General features: G+C 42.4%; 1 protein-coding gene across 1 annotated transcript in view; it reads right to left on the bottom strand.

Moving 5' to 3' along the window:
* The window catches only part of LOC134348205 (cilia- and flagella-associated protein 44), a 235,486-nt gene that overhangs the window by 211,344 nt on the left and 2,631 nt on the right, over nt 1-21,511 (bottom strand). The window contains exons 3-7 of the mRNA XM_063051223.1: nt 16,670-16,820; nt 15,918-16,080; nt 12,190-12,292; nt 10,119-10,335; nt 9,642-9,756 (exon numbers count right to left, since the gene is read on the bottom strand). Of these exons, the coding sequence (XP_062907293.1) occupies nt 9,642-9,756; nt 10,119-10,335; nt 12,190-12,292; nt 15,918-16,080; nt 16,670-16,820 (749 nt within the window). The remainder of the gene's footprint in view (nt 1-9,641; nt 9,757-10,118; nt 10,336-12,189; nt 12,293-15,917; nt 16,081-16,669; nt 16,821-21,511) is intronic.

Below are 21,511 nucleotides of genomic sequence, written 5' to 3'. Positions count from 1 at the left end.
AGGACCAACCAGTTAAGAGCCTCGGGCGATGGTACACAGAGGAGCTGAGAGACACCAAGAGGGTTCAAGAGACAGGAGAACAGATCGGCAGAGGTTTGATGTCTGTTGACAAGTGTGGCTTGCCTGGCAAGTTGAAGTTGTGGTGCTTGCAGTACAGACTGATGCCACGGATAATGTGGCCATTAACTGTCTATGAAGTGGCAATGTCCCATGTTGAGGCGATGGAACGGAAGATCAACAAGTATGTGAAGAAGTGGCTTGGAGTACTGAGCAGCCTCGCCAATGTTGTAACCCACAGTTGCCAAACAAAACCTACCATCCCAGTGCAATCCCTTGTTGAAGAGGTCAAGGTAGCCAAGGTAAGATCATTCTTGATGCTTCAAGACTCAAAAGACCCTGTCATCAAGAACACCCAGCCGGATCTGAGATCAGGCAGGAAGTGGTCAGCCCATGTAGCAGTTGATGAGGCAGAGTCTAGATTGAAGCACAAGGAGATGGTTGGGGCTATCCAGCTAGGCCGCCAGGGACTTGGATGGACATCCCACAAGTGGTGGTCATCTTCTACAGGTAAGGAGCGCTGTGAGCTTATAACACAGGAAATATGGGAGGTAGAAGAGGAGAAGAGGTTAACTAAAACAGCTGGCCTGGCCGAACAAGGGGCTTGGACCCGGTGAGAAAGTGTTGAACAACGACATCTATCTTGGAATGTTCTGTGGCAGATGGAATCGCTCCGCATTTCTTTTCTATGCAGAGCAGCGTACGATCTGCTCCCAACACCTGCCAACCTAAGCACCTGGTATGAAGATAAGACAGACAGGTGTGCTGCTTGTGGCAAGAAGGGAACACTTCAACATATCTTGAGTGCATGCAGAGTCAATCTTTCCAGCAGCATGTACACTTGGAGACATAACAATGTTCTCAAAGTCATAACAGAAGCGGTTGAGCAGAGAGTACTGCAGCACAACTTATCTCATGCCCCATGCTGCACAGAACATCGCATATCATTTGTGAAAGAAGGCTCCAAGACAAGGGTGTACAACGCAGGCTCACGATCAAGCATACTTTCTTCAGCCAATGATTGGTGTGTCAAGGGCGACCTGGATGGGAAAGGCAGTTTCCTGGAGCAAATAGCTTTCACAACATTGCGTCCAGATATAATCGTATGGTCTGACACCAGTAGAGAAGTGGTTATTGGTGAACTCACAATCCCCTGGGAAGACAACATCGATGAAGCCCATGAGCGCAAGTTAACCAAGTATACAGAATTAAGATCAGAGTGCAGAGACAGAGGGTGGAAGGTCTCATGCTATCCATTCGAAGTAGGCTGCCGTGGGTTTATTGCATTCACTTTCCAGAAGTGGCTGCGTGACCTTGGCTTCACTAGAAGAGAGATCAAGTCAACCAGCAGGGCTGTAGCTGAGGCAGCAGAGAAAGGATCAGCATGGGTGTGGACCAAGTATGTCCAGAGGGACAGATAGTCAGACAGTGTATACATATCTTGCAAACCCTTCAGTAGCTGCATAGAACCTGAAGAGTAGATAATCTGTTGGATGGAAGTGACCAACAACTCTGATAGAGGCAGATGCCAAGTTTTTAAGCTCACAGTGGGAGGTGGTGCTTTAGCACTGCTGACCCACCACCTCGAGGGAGTCTTGATCATAAGCGGGCCGAAACTCCTGAAGACAGGTGGCAGATCAACTGATGATCCCACTGGTGATAGCACAGGACAGTTAACATCTTAGTCCACGTGTATTTTATAACTCTATTAAAACCTATGACAACTTTATACACTATCAACAACATACTAACCTCTGTTTCATCTACAATCTCACTAACCCACCTTTCCACTTCCTCATCCAAGTCACTTTTTAAAAAAATCACAAAGAACAGGGGTCCCAGAAAAGATCCCTACAGAACATCACTGATCACTGAACTTCAGATGGAATATGCACCCACCCCCTCTGCTCAGACAGGGCTCCACAAGACAGCCAGGAAGGAACAGAAGAATGGACTTGGGAGAACTAGCTGGGGAAATAGAAGGCCTTAGCAAGTAGGATTAAGGAAAACCAAGGTGTTCTACACGTATGTTCCACAGGACATCAAAGGTTTACGGGCGAAGGCAGGATAATGGGGCTGAGAGGGATAATAAATCAGCCATGATGGAATGGTGGAGCAGACTCAGTTGACTGAATGAATTAATTCTGCTCTGTCTCTTATGATCTTGTAAGGCACTTGAAAAGGTTCCCTATGGGAGGCTCATTCAGAGCTCCTAGAGGCAGCAGGGAAACTTCACTGCGTGGGAACAGAATTGGTTTAACCATAGAAGTCAGAGGGCAGTAGTAAATGGAGCATAGTCTAGTGGTGTTCCAGTGTTCTATTCTGGGACCCCTGCTCAGTTGTGGAAGGATGTGGAAGCTTTACAGACAGTGTAAAGGATGGTGGCTGGATTAGAGAACTGGTTTTATAAAGAAAGCTCAGAGAGCTAGAGCTTTTCTCTTTGGAGCAAAGGAAGAGGTGAGTTGACAGAAGTGCACCAGATGATAAAAGGCATAGAGAGACTGGGCAGCCAGCATCTTTCTCCCCTGATAATACTGGCTAAATCAAGAGGGCGTTCTTTTAAGTTTTTGGGAGAAAAATTTAAGGGAGATGATGGAGGTAGGTTTATTTTACCCAGAGAGTGATGAGTGTCTGAAAGCACTGCCCGGGTGATGGTAGAGGCTGATATATTAGGGGTATTTAAGTAACTCCTAGACACATGAATACAAGGAAAATTGAAAGTTATGGGCTTTGTAGGAGGGATAGGTTACATTGATATTAGAGCAAGTTAAAAGTTCCGCACAACATGACTATTGACGGGCCTGTACTGTGCTTTAATGTCTATGTTCTATATACACTAGGATACCATAAAATTCCTTGCTCGTGTAAACAGTATGTATACATTAGATTCCAACTAATTGGGAGACATTGGGACAAGTACATTTTGAACCAATTAAGCAGCTGCCTTAATTAACCGAAGTTTCATGGAAATACAGTAGTTAAAAAGGTATAAAAAGACAAGCTATTGTTTAACTGAGTAACATATTATGTATTTAAGTGAAATATAGAACAAATTAGAACACTAACAATACTACTACAGTACTATAAAACTGTGTTTTAGATCCTAATAGGTATCAATGGAGGGATTCATTCGGCATCCGCTGCTGTGTTCTTTTGATTGACTGTAAATGAATAAAGTCAGTGCAGACACCTAGTGCAGATAATAGACTGACTTCATACAATGCTTTCGACGAATGCATCCTCCAAATTTTCATTTTCATTGTAACATTCAAGATGACTGTTGATACCTACAAATTCTTTGAAGTAATGAAATGGTTTCATTTTCACTCCCGGCCATTTCTGGCATCTCCAAGCCTGAATGTTTGAAACTGCAGTGAGCAAAACAGTTCTGAATTGTCTTACTGCTTATTTCTCACCAACTATCAGTGACAAAAATTGTGCTCTTTGGACACAAACATATGCCATTGGCACTATTTAAAAACTTATCTATCTATGCACAGTGTTGTGCCTAACGGCCACACAAGTGCACATAACTGACACTAGTTACAAACTGTTCGGCAACAGTCTGCTGTCCCAATAAAGCAGCATAGTTTCCCAAATAAACTAAGGGAATCCAGGTCATTTTATTGATTAGATTTTGTTCTTTAAGAGTTGTTCCGGATAGGCAACTGTCCTGGTGAACTGATAGCCAATTAACCAGAATCCACTGTATATGGCAGTAATAGTAGTAGTAGGCAGCCATCGATCCTGGAGGATCGTGGGTTTGCGCCACTGGTGGACTGTGTCCTCTGCAGACCACGAGCCTGGGCGGGAAGATTTGAAGAAATGGCTGTTACCTATGCAGCAGGTTCCCCCTCTCCATGTCACAAGGGAAGGGCAAGTGCCAATACAGCTTGGCAGCAGTGTTGTTGCAGAGGTTGCCAGAGTAAAGTTGTAAACAACTACAAACTGCCTTAGGGACCCTGGCTCCGGATTTCTTCCTCAGGGTTTACTCCTGAAGCCTTTCCCATGGGTGGGTCTGGCTGCAAGGCAGCGGAGGTATAAAATCAGAGTTTTCCTTCTCCTGGACGGGTCGCCGTCCAAGGCTTACAAGCCTCACCTGCCCAAAGCAACTGGATTTGAGGCACCAGTCGTCCACCTTTGCCCCTTCTCGTCAGTAGAAACAGTTCTGCTGAGCCAGCTAGCTAAGCCACACAAGAAGGCCGAGAGTTGGACTTGGTTGTCAGAGGCTGTTAAGAGTCGCATGCCATTTGGAGCACTTTATAGTAGTGGGAGCTTATCCCCACTACCACCCCCGGCTATGATAAATACAACAATAAATAGAATAACAGAAGACATGGTGGCCCTACTTTGTAAGAGTTGAAGAAGATTTGGCGTTTCACCAAAGACTCTTACAAATTTCTATTGATGTATAGTGGAGAGCAATCTGACTGGTTGCATTATGGTTTGATATGGAGGTTCTAATACACAGGATTGCAAAAGGCTGCAGACAGTTATGGACTCATCCAGCTCCATCATAGATATAACCCTCCTCACCATCAAGAGCATCTTCAAGAGGCAGCATCTGGAGGAAAACACACAGAGGATGCAAAGGGGGATCACAAAGGCGAGGAAAGAGAACCGGGTCGAGACAACAGAGACTTATGGAGAAGGGGAGTTCGGTGGGTAATAAAATGGATGAGTTGGTGGCGCTAGCCAGGAGTCAGAGAACATTTCGGGAGAGCAGTGTCATGTGTTTTACTGAAACGTGGCTGCACCAGGACATACCCGACCAAAACTTTTCCATGGAGGGCTTCCAGACCGTTCGGCCTGACCGGAAGTGCACTGAGAGCGGTAAGCGTAAAGGAGCTGGGGGCTTGCTGTTCTGGTTATCAACGGATGGTGCAATCCAGGTCATATTACGATCGAGGAACGTGTTTGTAGCCCGGATATTGAATTTTTTGCTGTTGGACTCCGACCATATTCCACCGAGATGCAACACTGGGCGTCATGGGAGGTTGTTCCTGCCTGTGGCCATCGAACTTTGCAGCTCCTCCCGTGGAGGGTCAGACACCCTGAGCCAATAGGCTGGTCTTGGACTTATTTCCATCTGGCATAGTTTGCATATTGTTGTTTGATTGTTTGTGGTTTTTGTATTGCTATATTTATGCTCTATTCTTGGTTGGTGAAGCTGTAACAAAACCCAATTTCCCTTGAGATCAATAAAGTATGTCTATCTATCTATCTAGGACATGCCCTTTTCATTGCTACCATCGGGTAGGAGGTGAAGACCCACATTCAACAATTCAGAAACAGCTTCTTCCTCGCCACCTTCAGGTTTCTGAATGGTCTATGAACCCATGAACACTACCTTGTTATTCCATTTTTGCATTATTTATGTATTTTTGTAATTTATGATAATTTTATTGCTTTATTTAAAATGCATTTAATTTCTCTAAAATTATTTTTTCTCAAAAAAATTTGTTTCAATCTGCAGTGAGCTACATTAACTTTTGCACATCTATTCCTTCTAATATATCTACATAACATTTTGCAGTCTGTTTCATTTTCTATTTTGCTAAATTACTTCTGTGTTCTACTTCCCCATTTTCTATCAATGTTCTGGTCTTCCTTATGAATTCAGATTTTTTTTCCCAATTTCTAAGTCTTACCGCTCTTTTTTGGAAATCTTTGGCTTCAATCTAATACTTTTTACTTCTTCTTATTAACAGTTCACAACAAATATCTTTCTGTGCTTCGAAGAGATGCAGTATATTCAGAATGAGTGGGAAGATACAGTGGGTGAGACTCTGGAGAAATTTGGAAAATAACTGACCACTTTAAAATTGAAGAATTTTTGGACGAGGAATCAAAGCAGCCAGTGAGCCCAGAGGTGGTGGATGCAATGGGAGGTAGAAATTGTGGTGTGGTATTTGGATGAGCTTAAGTTCACATTTGTTGGAAGACAGGAAGCCAAACCAGAGAGCATTCTATGCTGAGTTCATAGGGAAACACACAGATAAGGGTCCAAGGAGCAACTGAGAAGAAACCAGGAAGTCAGGCAATATTATGATGCTGCAACTAAACTGCCTTGGCGCTAGAAGGGATATGTAAGCAATCATTTTAAATGATGGCAGGGTCAAAAGTTGGGATTTTTTTTGGAGAGATGATGATGACAAATTTGACGGAGCAAGCAGTACTCTATGAAATGAAACCATGAATGTTAACAAAGAGCAAGTGCAATCAGTAAGGATAGACAGCAACACCTCTGCTGCGATTATCATCAACACTGGTTCTTCCACAAGATGTGTCCTTGTCCCCTACTCTACTTCCCACATACTCACAACTGTGAACAGATTCTGCTCTAACTCTATTGACAAACTTCATGATGATACCGCCATATCACAAATAATGATGAGTGGGAGTACAGGAAGGAGACAGAGCCTAGTGGCATGGTGTCATGACACAGTCTTTCCCTCAGTGCACACAAAACAAAAGAACTGGTCAGTGATGTCAGATGGAGGGGTCAGTGCACTTACTCCTATTTATATCAACAGTGCTGAGGTTGAGAGAGCTGAGAGCTCTAAGTTCTTAGGAGTGAATATCACTAATAGCTTAAACACAAGCAGGTGCTGGGAACACACACAAAATCCTGGAGGAACTCAGCTTTATCTATGGAGGGGAATGAACAGTCTACACTTTGGGCCAAAGCTCATCATCAGGACTGGAAAGGAAGGAGGGAAAAGCTAGAATAAGAAAAGGGGAGTGGAACGAGTACAAGCCGGCAGGTGATAGGTGAAATAAGATGAAAGGGAAGTTAGGTGGGTGAGGGAGGGGTGAAGTAAGAAACTGGGAGGTGATAAGTAGGAGCAGAAAAGGCTGAGGAAGGAGAAATCTGATGGAAAGCTCACCTGCACCTCTACTTCCTCAGCAGACTAAAGAAATTTGGCATGTCACCCTTGACAACATCCTTTTTTAATCAATGTACCATAGAAAGCATCCTATGCAGATGCATCATGGCCTGATAGGACAGCTACTCTGCCCGTCACCTCAAGAAACTGCAGAGCTGTGGTCATAGTTCAATGCATCATAGAAACCAGACTCAGACTTTCAACACTACCTGGACTGTGCTCTTCACAGCCTGCTACTTATAAAAACACCATCCCCTTCTCTCAATTCCTCCATCTCCACTACTCTCAGGAGGAGGCTGTTCATTCCAGAACAAAGGAGATATCCTCCTTCTTCAAAGAAGGGGGCTTCCTTTCCCCCACCATCAATGCTGCCTTCAACCGTATCTCTTTCTTTTCGCACGTTTTCCCTCATCCCATCAAGGGGGTAAGGTTCCTCTTATCCTCACCTACCACCCCAGGAGCCTCTGCATCCAGCACATAAATCCCCGTAACTTCCACCACCTCCAGCTGGATCCAACCACATCTTTCCCTCCCCCCCCCACTTTCTACTTGAACAGGGATCGCTCCCTACGTGACTCCCTTGTCCAGTCGTCCCTCCCCACATACCTCCCTCCTGGTATTTATCCTTGCAAGCGGAACAAGTGCTTCACCTGCCCCTACACCTCCCTCCCTCACTACCATTCAGGGCCCCAAACAGTCCTGTCAGGTGAGGCGACACTTCACCTGTGAGTCTATTGGGGTCATCTATTGTATCCAGTACTCCCGATGTGGCCTCTCGTATATCGGTGAGACCCAACGTAGATTGGGAGATCGCTTTGCCAAGTATCTATACTCCATCCGCCAGAAAAGGTGGGATCTCCCAGTAGCCACCCATTTTAATTCCACTTCCCATTCACATTCCAACATGTCTATCCATGGCCTCCTCTACTGTCGTGATGAAGCCACACTCAGGTTGGAGGAGCAACATCTTATATTCCGTCTGGGTAGCCTCCAACCTGATGGCATGAACATCGACTTCTCGAACTTCCGTTAATAATTTCACCCCCCTCCCATTCCCCATCTCCTTTTCCCTCTCTCAACTTATCTCCTTGCCTGCCCATCACATGCCTCTGGTGCTCCTCTGCATTTTTAGGGTAGGGAAACTCTCAGCAGTTTCTAGAGTAGGTTGCATGGCCGGCACAACATTATGGGCTGAAGGGCCTGTAATATGCTGTAGATGTCTATGTTCTAAAGGTCTCTGCCCAAAACAGCGACTGTACTCTTCTCCATAGAGGTTGCCTGGCCTACTGAGTTCCTCCAGCATTTTATGTGTGTTAATATATCAGACATCCCACTTCTCCCGGAAGTTCTGGGAGTCTCCTGCATATTGATAGTGGCTCCTTGATGCCCGGAAATTATATACAATATCCGACAAATCGATTTTTTTTGAGAGGGAGAGTGACAGCGAGAGCAAGCATCCTGATTGGTCTCTCTTCATGCTAAATAGACCTATCAGTTTTCTCTGTGGGCGGGCTTTACAGTCGACCTTGAAAATAATAACAGTGTTGCTCACTGCACTGTTTGCAACAGTGACTTTTCTATTGTCCATGGTGGATTAAAATGTAAAAGACATGTTGAGGTGAGTTTAACAGGTGTCATTCGTTCATTAGCGTAGCTAACGTTATTTAAACTAGCTGGCTAGCTGCTAAGGAGCCACTCTATTGATATCCTACATGATGACGCCAAACTCCCTGTAGACTTGCTTAAAGTTGTAATAGAATAAACATGATAATATAATAATAATATATGTACATATTTTAATGTCATATTTTCTGCATATAACCAAACTTGGTTTACAGATTAGACAGAATCACTAAACAAAGTATTACATACACCCTTGGAGGTCGACCGTGGCGGGGGGAGGGATATGGGGTTGCGGGGGGCAGGGCTGCTACCTCCCTGAAATGAGTTTTTGTAGGGTGGGATGTCTGCTATATTTTTGTTGTCTGGAGTTTGTGCTCAAACACTTTCAGAACAGACACTAGTACTGAATATTCAAAGGAGATCTGCTTGTTGGGATGTACAAGCACTGTAAAGTTAAGTACATGATCATAGCCATTGAAAATGGAGTTAATTGTGTTTTGTTATCTTTGTTTTTAAAAAGTATAAAATATTGTATCAGGAGAGTGAGATTCCCTTAGTCTCTCTTTCTCTCTCTCTCACTCTCTCGAAGGTCTGCTGTGTGAATTAAAGATTAGCTTTGTTTATCACAAATATCACTGAAACATTGAAACATACAGCCAAATGTGATTTTTGCAACAACAACCATTACAGTCTGAGGATGTGCTGGGGGCAGCCCACAAGTGTCACATGTTTTCAGCACCATCGTAGCGTGCCCACAAGTTACTAACTCTAACTTATATGACTTTGGAGGTGTGGGAGGAAACCCACATGGTCACGGGAGAATGTACAAACTCCTTACAGACAACAGCAAGAATTGAACCCTCTAAATCTTATTATAAAAAGTCATTTAAAAATGCTAAGCTTTATAAGTACAAAATTTAAAAAAAAATCAAGGAACTTATAAAACAGCTGGGACAGAGTAGAGGAGTGGATGGCTCTTGCATCAAGATTGTATGGACACAATTGGCCAATGGATTTCTTCCATTCTGTTACTATTCTGTAATACAGGATATAGAAATTTATTTACCGTACCTTTCCATCTGGCAATTCAACATAACCCACAATGTCTGTCAGAGCAGTTTTCCCAAACCTCCCAAGTTCACCTTGCAATTTTAGCCCAGTAAAGGTCTCCACCATCTTCCAAAATCTGTTGAGAGAAAAAAGCACTCTTCTTATGGATCAGTTGTGCCTCACATGAGGAATAGACAGGTGGAATTCTCAACTTAGTAAGTGATTAGTAAATGCTCAAGCCACAGGGACAATTTGTAATTTGCAACACATATCATTGTGATAGATAAATTTACCACTCCAATGCTGCCATTCAGAAATGCAATATTTTAAATTTGTGGTGTTTTGCTGACCTGCATTTGCTTTAGTCACATAGGAATTTGAAATAGCAGCATGGACATTTTCCACGGATGCTAATCTTCTAGGCTTGTGCAATCAACATTAACTGACCAACATTAAAGCGTAAACAGCACAAGGTGTAACCTAGGAATGATCACATACTTGATGTGTCCTGTTCCTGAGGAGGTCAGTTGTTCTTCATTTTCTAGAGAGAAGGTAATCCGATAAACATCCTGTGAAAAGGCTTTTGAGCGCAGCACTATCTGTTCCTGTTTCCAATTCCAAATGGTGACCATGTAATCTGGGTTCTCCCCTACACTGACGAGCAGGTTACCTGATGTGTTAAAGTCAACAAAAGCATAGCCTTGCTCAGTTCCTCCTGGAAAGGAAATAGAGAATGATTATTTCCCCACAATAACTTTGTTCATAGCAACAACTAACCTGACAATTTATTACACTATTATTGTCTGTTTTGCACTTCACAGCCATATACAATACTTCATAATACTAGATAATCAAAAGAGAAATAAATAGTTATTTACATAAATAACATAAATAAGTAGTAAAACTGTTAATCTGGAATTTCAAAACTTCAGTGGCACCAGATTGGCAAATTTTCATAAGTAAAGGATTTTATTCATATTTTTTCCCTAAAACACTTTTAATTTGTTTTTTAAGATATTACACAGTGGTATAATAGTTTTTCCAATTTTCAGTGAAACCAGTTAGCTTAAAGGGATCACAGGAAATGGGGACCTGACATGTATAAAGAGAATGTAGGGAATGCAATCACAGTGAGATAGGTGCTGAGCCATCCATATTTCTAAATTCTGCCTAGGACTCCCTTCATTTATCTGGGACACTATACTGCTTAATTGGTACAGGAGACTGTTGCCAAACAGTTTCTAACTATTGTCAGTCACGTGCACTTTTATGGCCATTAGACACTACACCATGCTTAAAGTGAACAATTTTAAATAGCAGCACTTGCTAACATCACTGATAGTTACAAAGAAATGAGCAGTACGACAATTCAGATCTGTTTTGCTCACTGCAATTTCAAGCATTCAGGCCTCGAGATGCCAGAAATGGCTTGGAGTGAAATTGAAACTATTTCACTACTTCAACAACTTAGGAACTACAAATAATTTGAAGGTATCAACAATTATCTTGCATGTTATAATGAAAATGAAGGTTTGGAGATTGTAATCATTGAAAGCGTTGCATAAAGGTATTCTATTCTCTTCAGTAGGTGTCAGCGCTGATCTTGTTCATTTGCAGATAATCAAAAGAGGACATCAGCATACAATAGATGAATTGCTTCATCAATAACTATTAGGAACTAATACACAGTTTTATAGTACTGTAGTAGTATTGATAGTGTTCTAATTTGTTCTGTATTTCATTTAAATACATAATGTGTTACTCAATTAAACAGTATTTTGTCTTTTTATACTTTTTTTAATTATTTCGGGACGCCACGGTAGCATACCAGTTTGCATAACACTATGCCAGGCAGCATCTCTAGGAAGAGGTACAGTCGACGTTTCGGGCCGAGACCCTTCATCAGTCGTGACGAAGGGTCTTGGCCCGAAATGTCGACTGTACCTCTTCCTGGAGATGCTGCCTGGCCTGTTACGTTCACCAGCAACTTTGATGTGTGTTGCTTGAAATTCCAGCATCTGCAGATCTCCTTGTGTTTGTGTAACACTATTACAGTTTGGAGCATCAAAGTTCAATTCTGGCATCCTCTGTAAGCAAGTTTGCACATTCCTTCCCATGTGTGTGTGTGTGTGTGTGTGTGTGTGTGTGTGTGTGTGTGTGTGTGGTTCCTCCCACAGTTCAAAGGTGTATCAGTTAGTAGGTTTATTGGTCATTGTAAATTGTCCCAAGATTATATTAGGGTTAAATAGGTGGGTTGCTGGGCTGGCAGTTCAAAGGGCCGGAAAGGCCTGTTTCACGCAGTATCTCTAAATTAAAGATAAATAACTTTCCATGAAACTTCAACTAATTGGGGCAGCTGCTTAATTGGGACAATATATACTGGTCCCGAGGTGTTCCAATACATCAGAATCCACTGTATTTAGTTGGAACAATAGTTAACACAAATCTAAGAGTAGTGTAGGTAACCAAATGCTTGATCAAAAAGAAAATTCAATGCAGAGAAAGTTTAAGGGCAAAATTCCAGAGTTTAGGGCATGAAAGCCAGATGCATTAAAAGAATGTCACTCACCTCTCAGGTTTCTGTATGGTTTCAGGGAAGGATATTCATAGATAATAATATTGGGCTTGATGCCCTTTTCACCTACAGCAAAGTAATTTCCATTAGGATGAACCTGCAAGGGAGAACGGCAAATGGGGAACCAATGGGATAAATTGGATGGTTTAGAGTGTCTACTCTTTACAGATTCCGCTATTACCAACTCAATTAATCATCTGAAACAAGTAAATAGATTGATTCCCTAAACCAGCGGTCCCCAACCACCGGTCCGCAAAGCATGTTCTACCGGGCCGTGAGGAAACGATATGAATCAGCTGCACCTTTCTTCATTCCTTGTCATGCACTGTTGAACCCGAATTTCCCGGGACATCCCGTATATTGGGCTAAATTGGTTTGTCCCATACGGGACCGCCCTTGTCCCGTATTTCCCCTGCTAAGATAGAGCATTCCTATGAAACCTTTCATGTCAAAATGGAGTAAGTGAAGAAGCAATTACTATTAACATCCAAAGTGAGCCTCTGATACTGTTTCACTGGTAGACTGCAGTATAGAAAAAAAAACACTAATATAGAATAGTACAGCACAGTACAGGCCCTTCGGCCCACAATGATGTGCCAACCCTCAAACCCTGCCTCCCATATAAGCCCCCACCTTAGATTCCTCCATATACCTGTCTAGTAGTCTAGTAGTAGTATAAAGTTAGATTGCTTAGGATGCAGGGATAGCTGGCTAATTTGATGCACAATTGGCATAGGGAGTGGTGGGAGATGGTAAAAGGCTCTTTTTCAGACTGGAGACCCTTGACAAGTGGTGTTTCCCAGAGTTTAGTTGATATGGGAAAAATTTTTGTGTATTCCCAGACCCAAAAAATAACCTAACAAATCATACCAAATAACACATAAGACCTAAACTAACACTAACATATAGTAAAAGCAGGAATGATATGATAAATACACAGCCTATATAAAGTAGAAATAATGTAATTTGGCCTGTCCCCTAAAACCCTCACTAATTTTTATAGATGCACCGTAGAAAGCATTCTTCTAGGGTGCATCACAGCCTGGTATGGAAGTTGTCCTGTCCAAGATCGGAAGAAGCTGCAGAAGATCGTGAACACGGCGCAGCATATCACACAAACCAATCTTCCGTAAATCCTCACTTTACACCGCACGCTGTCAGAGCAGTGCTGCCAGGATAATCAAGGACACGACCCGCCCAGCCAACACACTTTTTGTCCCTCTTCCCTCCGGGAGAAGGCTCAGGAGCTTGAAGACTCGTACGGCCAGATTTGGGAATAGCTTCTTTCCAACTGTGATAAGACTGCTGAATGAATCCTGACCCGGATCTGGGCCGTACCCTCCGAATATCCGGGCCTGCCTCTCGGTTTTTTTGTACTACCTTACTTTCCATTTTTCTATTTATGATTCATCATTTAAATTTTTAATACTTACTATTGATTTGTAATCCAGGGAACGGGAAGCGCATAATCAAATATCGCTATGATGATTTACGTTCTAGTATCAATTGTTTGGCAACAATAAAGTATAAAGTATGTACAGTGTAGTCGGGAAGATAGTCATACTTTATTGATCCCCAGGGAAATTGATTTTCGTTACAGTTGCCCCAACCAAGAATAGAGTATAAATATATCAACATAAAACCATAAATAATTAAATAGTAATATGTAAATTATGCCAGGAAATAAGTCCAGGACCAGCCTATTGGCTCAGGGTGTCTGACCCTCCAAGGGAGGATTTGTAAAGTTTGATGGCCACAGGCAGGAATGACTTCCTATGACGCTCAGTGTTGCATCTCGGTGGAATGAGTCTCTGGCTGAATGTACTCCTGTGTGCAAAACCGACTTGTGGGGAAAAATTCGGCACATACGTGCACGCACACGCCACGCATGCGCACACAGGTGCCCGCGCACGGCTTCATGGTCATGGTAGTCTTTCCTGGGGTAAAGTGTCCCGGGATTTGACTGCTACTTTTGTCTATTAATTGGGAGTGAGAAAGTTGGCAACCCTAACTGTAAAAGACATGTTGAGGTGAGTTTAACCCTACTTGAACACCGTTGGCCGGCCCGTAAGAATATTGTCAATATTAAACCGGTCCGCGGTGCAAAAAAGGTTGGGGACCCCTGCCCTATACAGTCTAAACTTTCAGCTTCCATGTGTAACAGTTCAATTGCTTTACCTTAATACTTTAACCATCTACTAAAATTTTGAATCACTTTGCAATTAACAATTTAGGAACTCTAAACGTCAGACAGATTAGATTAGATTATGAGGACATGCAGACCTCTTTTATTGTCATTTAATAATGCATGCATTAAGAAAAGATACAATGTTCCTCCAGAATGATATCACAGAAACACAAGACAAACCAGAATAAAAAAACTGACAAAAACCACATAATTATAACATATAGTTACAACAGTGCAAAGCAATACCGTAATTTGATAAAGAACAGACCATGGGCACGGCAAAAAAAAGTCTCAAAGTCTCTCGAAAGTCCCATCATCTCACGCAGACGGTAGAAGGAAGAGAAACTCTGTTCCTGCCATGAACTTCCAGCGCCGCAAACTTGCTGATGCAGCATCCTGGAAGCACCCGACCACAGCCGACTCTTGAGTCCGTCCGAAAACTTCAACCCTCCGACCAGTACTCTGACACCGAGCACCGTCTCTGCCGAGGGCTTCGACCCCAGCCCTGGCAACAGGCAATAGGCAAAGCTGAGGATTTGGGGCCTTCCCCTCCAGAGATTCTCGATCACACAGTAGCAATGGCAGCGAAGCAGGCATTTCAGAAGTTTCTCCAGATGTTCCTCCATGTTTCTCACGTCTGTCTCCATCAAATCAGGATTGTGCACGGTACCTACTTAACAAAAACGATATCATTTCGGAGCGGCCATGCGCGCTGCGTCACACCGCCATCTTCTCCTCCCCATCTTTTTTGATATAATTAGGATTCAGATTAATTTATCACTTATGTGCCCACTGCGTAACTGTCCCAAGAGGAAAATTGAAGTTGCATGTCCTCAGAGTATCCAAAATGCCCGATAACATATCTCATTGCAGCCTTGCGCATTACTGTCTGCCTGCACTGCACTTTCTCAGTAGCTGTAACATTTTATAATTGTTTTCCCTTGTACTACCTCAATACACTGTTGTAAGAAAATTATTTATATGGACAACATTCAAGACAAAGTTTTTCACTACACCTTGGTATGTGTGACAATAATAAATCAATTCACCAATTCAACCATGAACTATCTTGAGAGTGCAAGCACTGACATGACATGGAGAAAAGTAGCAGTAAACTTAAGAAAATCAAAATCCAAGAAATGGTTTTATAATGAGATAAATTAGTGGTTAATCATCTTTCTCTGTGTGTTTGATACCTAATTGACACTTAAGTTTTGGCCAATGTACAGGACAGATCCCACTGGTCCTCCTTAAAATAGTAGCACAAAGGTAAACAGTGAAACAGTTTAACATATCACCCCAGTAAAAATCATTCCTCGGATGGTACAGCACTCCATAAAGTCTACACCAGAAAAGTCAACCTGGATTCCATATTCAAAAGCAAAATTTCAAAGTACTTTAATCTGCAATTATACAAATTAAATACTAACTATTTTGGTGGCTTCAAAGGCAGCCAATTGCTCATTGCTATGTAAATAAAGTATGTTGCTCTCATTATTGTATTATGACACTGGGGGAAATGAGAAAGTATTACCATCAGAATGCCAATGCCTCCTCCACTAGTGCTTCGGATATATTTTTGATCCTTGGTCTTAATATTCATGAAGATCACCAGATTGCCAGCCACAAACATGATGGTTTCCCCACCAATGAGTTGTAAGTTCACTTGCCGAGTACTGTCATAGCCAAAAGAATGACTGGTATCAAATATGGTTAAGCAAGACAATGATCAAGTTGGGGGGAGATCACAAACAAACTTCAAAAGATTTAATTGATCTTAATAAAAATTAAGTTTACACTATACTGCAATTTATTCAGAAATGACATTTACTGTACATTGATTTTATATATAGGCAACCGTTAGTCTCGTGAGACGATGGATTTGCGCCTTGGAAGGTTTCCAGGGCACAGGCCTGGGCAAGGCTGTATGGAAGACCGGCAGTTGCCCATGCTGCAAGTCTCCCCTCTCCACGCCACCGATGTTGTCCAAGGGAAGCATACTAGGGCCAATACAGCTTGGCACCGGTGTCGTCGCAGAGCAATGTGTGGTTAAGTGCCTTGCTCAAGGACACAACACGCTGCCTCAGCTGAGGCTTGAACTAGCGACCTTCAGATCACTAGACCAATGCCTTAGCCACTTGGCCAGGCGCCAACATTGATTTAATAACAAATTTATTGTACAGTGATAATAACTGATACTGATATCCATTTTACATGCTACAAATGAAATTCATGCATTTGGTTGGAACCCAGTGTAAATCATTTCTACTGTTTTATAAAGGATACAGAAAAGTAAGCAGATTGTTTGGTATTGATGTTTTAGGTGAAATGAACGGCTTTGAGCATAATTCCTCATAGTCATAGAAAAAGTCATCTAGGAGTATTCTTTCTCCTGTCTTCTTGGTTTCTTTTCTATCCTGCTTCCCTGCAGGTTGTTCTGTAATTAACAACACAACCATTTGATTTGCCTACAAATAATGCACATTAATACAGTTGAAATACAGCCAAGCTACCTGCCAGACTAAAAGTACAAGTTCCAAAGGGCTAAAAGCACTGGACAGAAGACAATATGGTGCTTATATACAGTGGATCCGGCTAATTGGGCCATCGGTTAATCAGGGCAGCTGCTTATTTGGGATAACTCTTAAAGAACAAAAACTAATCGAGAAATACCTGAAATTCCTTCATTTATTAGGGACATTTGCAGCTTAAATGGGGCAGGAGACCGTTGCCGAACAGTTTCTAACTGATGTCAGTCACATGCACTTGCGTGGCTGTTAGTCACAGCTTAGAGTAAACAGTTTTTAACTAGCATCATTTGCATGCACTTGTATTTTATTTAAATACATAATTTGTTATTCAATTAAATGGTCTTTTATATACTTTTCTAACTATTTTCAAGAAACTTTGACTAATTAGAGCAGGTGCTTAATTGGGCCAAAATGTACTGGTCCCGATGTGTCTCAATTAAACAGAATCCACTGTATATATTTACTTCCCCATTTGTGGGCAACCTTTACATAGTGGCATTCAGGACACAATTTGTACATGCATCCAAAATTCAGAGCCAATGTTGACGATTGTCTAATGTTCATGTCATTTCAGGTTTGTTGAAAGATGCAATAGAAGTGATCTTGTTGGGCAAATTGTAAGAAATTTGTGAACTGTTTGAGCAATGAACAGTTCATACGAATGGAACCCTGCCTTGGAGGGCCTGTGTACTACCTGTAACATCACAAGATGATCAGTCTCAGTTATAAGAATTACAGAGATTTCTGCTGGTTACTTCATTCGTTATGTGCTGTGAGTATGACGTGGGCTATTATGGTCTTTCCACGACCATGATTGTTCTTGGTAAATTTTTCTACATAAGTAGTTTGCCATTGGCTTTTCCTGGGCAATGTCTTTACAAGACGGGAGACCCCTCCCCCCAGCCATTATCAATATTCTTCAGAGATTATCTGACTGGTGTCAGTTGTCGCACAACAGTATTTTGATATGACCGGCTGCTCATACGACCATCTACTACCTGCTCCCATGACCCTGATCAGTGGGCTAAGCAGGTGCTACAACCTGCCCAAGGGTGCCCTTCAGGTTGGCGGAGGGAAGGAATACCTTACTCCTCCTTTGTTAGCGACGTATCTCCATCCTGCCACTAAGGTGAAGAAAAGTGGGCACTTTTGTAGGGGTCCCAATTGATCCTCAGTATGACCATCAATGTTAAAAAGGATTATAGATATGATCTCTTTACCAAACAAAAAGCCAAAAGGGAAGAAATTTCAGGCTAGGGGACCTACTACTGAAGAAGCTCAGGTGCATGTCCAAAATATAATACATGAAGGAGGTTCAAGACGTTACTGAGATCTACCACAGATGGGAGGAGAGTGCTTGACCACAGACTGGCTGAGACAAAATCCAGTCATCAGTGCTTCTCTGCACCTTTCCATATTTGACTGATTTGTGCCACGTCTCATGGTTTGCAACACTCAGCTGTTTATTCATTTCCATAGAGGCTCCTGACCTTCTGGGTTTCTCCAGCATTGTGTGTGTGTTGCTCTGGCTTTCCAGCATCTGCAGAATCTCTTGTGTTTACAACTGATGTATTTGTAACTTTGTTCATTCCCCAAGAACAAAGTGAAGCAAATAGTGTTTCACTTTGACCCAATTATGGCTTTCCCCAAGTCTGGAAAATGCGAGATACATCTATGGTGTGGAAACTGTTTACTAATAAGAAAGTCCATTACCCTTTGAAAGTGCAAGAGTTGCGTATAACTATCATTAAAAAGTCCTCATGGTCCCAAAAGCAGGTACACAGAAATCTTGCACAGTTCAGTCATCTGTAAGCAGCCTGAGATGCCCATCCTATTTTGGCAGCCACAACAGATGCAAAAACTGTCTTGTATCCAAGACTCCTTACTTCTATGGAACTGCTGGAAATGCTGGTAAAGAAATTACGACCACAGTCTGTGACCATAATGGTCCTGAAACTGAAATTTCATTGTCTGGGACAGAGTATTGGGAGAATCTTCTTCTCTGGTGCTGTAGTAGTCAGAGGGGAAAGATCATCATCATGTATTAGAAGATTGGAAAGTGTGTTCAGCTTCAACAGACAAGAAGGGACTCCAAGTATGGAACTGAACAAAACACCAAGCGACACAACTCTGGGCTAAGACTGACCACCTCGTATCTTGTCGGGTGGTGTACAGGTGCTCAGTGGAGGGGCAGGCTTCCATTCCTGCAAACCGTTTGGAATCCAAAGTCACAAGAAATGTGACCGCAAACCAAGTTCCACCTGGCAGAAAATGCCTGCAGATCACAGCAGCTGGCAATTCATTGAGATGGCCTCCTACATATTCATTCCTATGTACGTAAATCAGGAATTCGTAATCTGGGGAAACCGAGAGCGCTTGTACTTTGAAATTAAAAGGTTACATAAAATTAGCAAGTATACCTTTCAACAGTTGCAGTGATGTCTCTCAGTGCAAAGTCTGCACATTACATTGCGGAAGGAAAAACAAATAAGACAACAAGAAGGTAGTTGATGACAAGGAGAGACCCTTCCTGGCATGCCGTTAAGGACAAGCCCAATCCCCTGCAGTTTAAATGAGAATGCTAGGGTCCAAACCTACAAGCCATGCTCCTCTCTTCCTCCCAACCTTTACAATAGCAAATTATCTTGCACTGCTGTCACACAACACAGAAGAATGTTATAATTATGCGGACTGAAGACAGATGCTGTGAAAATGATGCAAATTTGTTGTGTAAATGGCACTAGAACAAATTGGCACAAATTTTCCTCACATTATTTATTCAGCACAAACAAATTTCTTACCCCACTGTCTCCTATTCTCCTGCTGCTAACATCTGATGTGTATAGACTAATAATCCACCTCAGCCATAAAATAGAGTGGAGGTAGATTTTGCTTCACTCATTTTACATATCATTCAATTTAAGCAACTAGCCAACAACACCACCACTTAAACATCAATTTTCATGTTCCACCACCTTTAATGAAGCATATCATTTCTAAATCAATGTCATCAGATAAACTGCTCATTGACAGTAAGTAGATTAAGGTGCTCATTTCAGGTAAAGGACACGAAGCAGAAGTGTTTAAATAGAGTCACAATACTGACCAGTCGCAATCTCACAGAACAATAATTGGCCATTCTCTAGCCTTCTGTTCAAACATTCCTGGATAAAGATGATACTGCCGTACATTTCAGGCTTTTCTAATTTTATTCTCCCTCCAAGCACTCATGTTATAGAACACAGCACAGTACTGCCCTTCAATCCACAATGTTAAGCAAACCAAAATAAACCAACCATCATCATTATCATGTGCTCTGTCATGGTTGACCATGATTGTCCTTGGCAAATTTTTCTACAGAAGTGGTATGCCGTTGTCTTCTCCTCCATAGTGTCTTTACAAGACAGGTGACCCCAGCTATTATCAATACTCCTCAGAGACTGGCGGCCTGGCATCAGTGGTCGCATAACCAGGACGACCATCCCCCACCCATTCCCATGGCTTCACCTGACCCTGATTGGGGGGGGGGGGAATAAGCAAGTGATGCACCTTACCCAAGGGCAACCTGCAGGTTAGTGGAGGGAGGGAACACCTTACACCTACTTCGGTAGAGACAAATCTCCACCACGCCACCCTATATAAACCTATGCCACTATCAATCTAACCCTTCCCTCGTAAACAACCCATAACTCTTCATTTCTCTTACATCCATGTGCCTATCTAAGAATCTTTTAAATGTCTCTATTGTACTAGCAGCTATATTCACCCCAGGTAGTACGTATCATAGAAACATAGAAAATAGGTGCAGGAGTAGGCCATTCGGCCCTTCGAGCCTGCACCGCCATTTATTATGATCATGGCTGATCATCCAACTCAGAACCCCACCCCAGCCTTCCCTCCATACCCCCTGACCCCCGTAGCCAAAAGGGCCATATCGAACTCCCTCTTAAATATAGCCAATGAACTGGCCTCAACAGTTTCCTGTGGCAGAGAATTCCACAGACATCCACCTGTGTAAAAAAACAATTTCTTCCCTAAACTTCTGTCCACTCACCTCATATGGATGTCCTCTAGTAATGGTCACTGCTGCCTGGGGAAAAGGTGCTGGCTGTCCACTATATCCATACCTCTCAAAATATTATTACCCTCTATCAAGTTGCCTCTCATCTTCCATTGCTCCAAAGAATGGTCCAACCTGAGGTTTATATAGCTGCAACATTACCTTCCAGCCCTCGAACGCAATCCTCTAGTAATGAGGCTAACACACCATACGCCTTCTTCACCACCCAATCAACATGAACAGCAACTTCATAAATCATTTCCTCTTAATTTTATTTGCCTTCAATTACATTGGTACTAACGGATTTGCCAATGAAATCCCTTCATCTGAGGCATTAGGAAGATGTTGAAGAGCTAAAGAAGAATCCTAAGCAGCTGAAACAATGTCCGTCATCAGAACCTACAGAACTCAAGTCAGTAAACAAATGTCAAAACATCCTTTACATGTTATTTGTTAACTTCTGCCACTCTTCTGATCGTCATCTTCAAATGGTATCTGAAATATGGTCACCTTCAAATGGTATGTGAAATAATTGAA

The sequence above is a fragment of the Mobula hypostoma genome, chromosome 6 (genome assembly GCF_963921235.1).
Source record: "Mobula hypostoma chromosome 6, sMobHyp1.1, whole genome shotgun sequence".
NCBI lineage: Eukaryota > Metazoa > Chordata > Chondrichthyes > Myliobatiformes > Myliobatidae > Mobula > Mobula hypostoma.
Note: the sequence above shows the minus strand (reverse complement) of the source record. Positions and strands in the feature narration are given on the sequence as shown.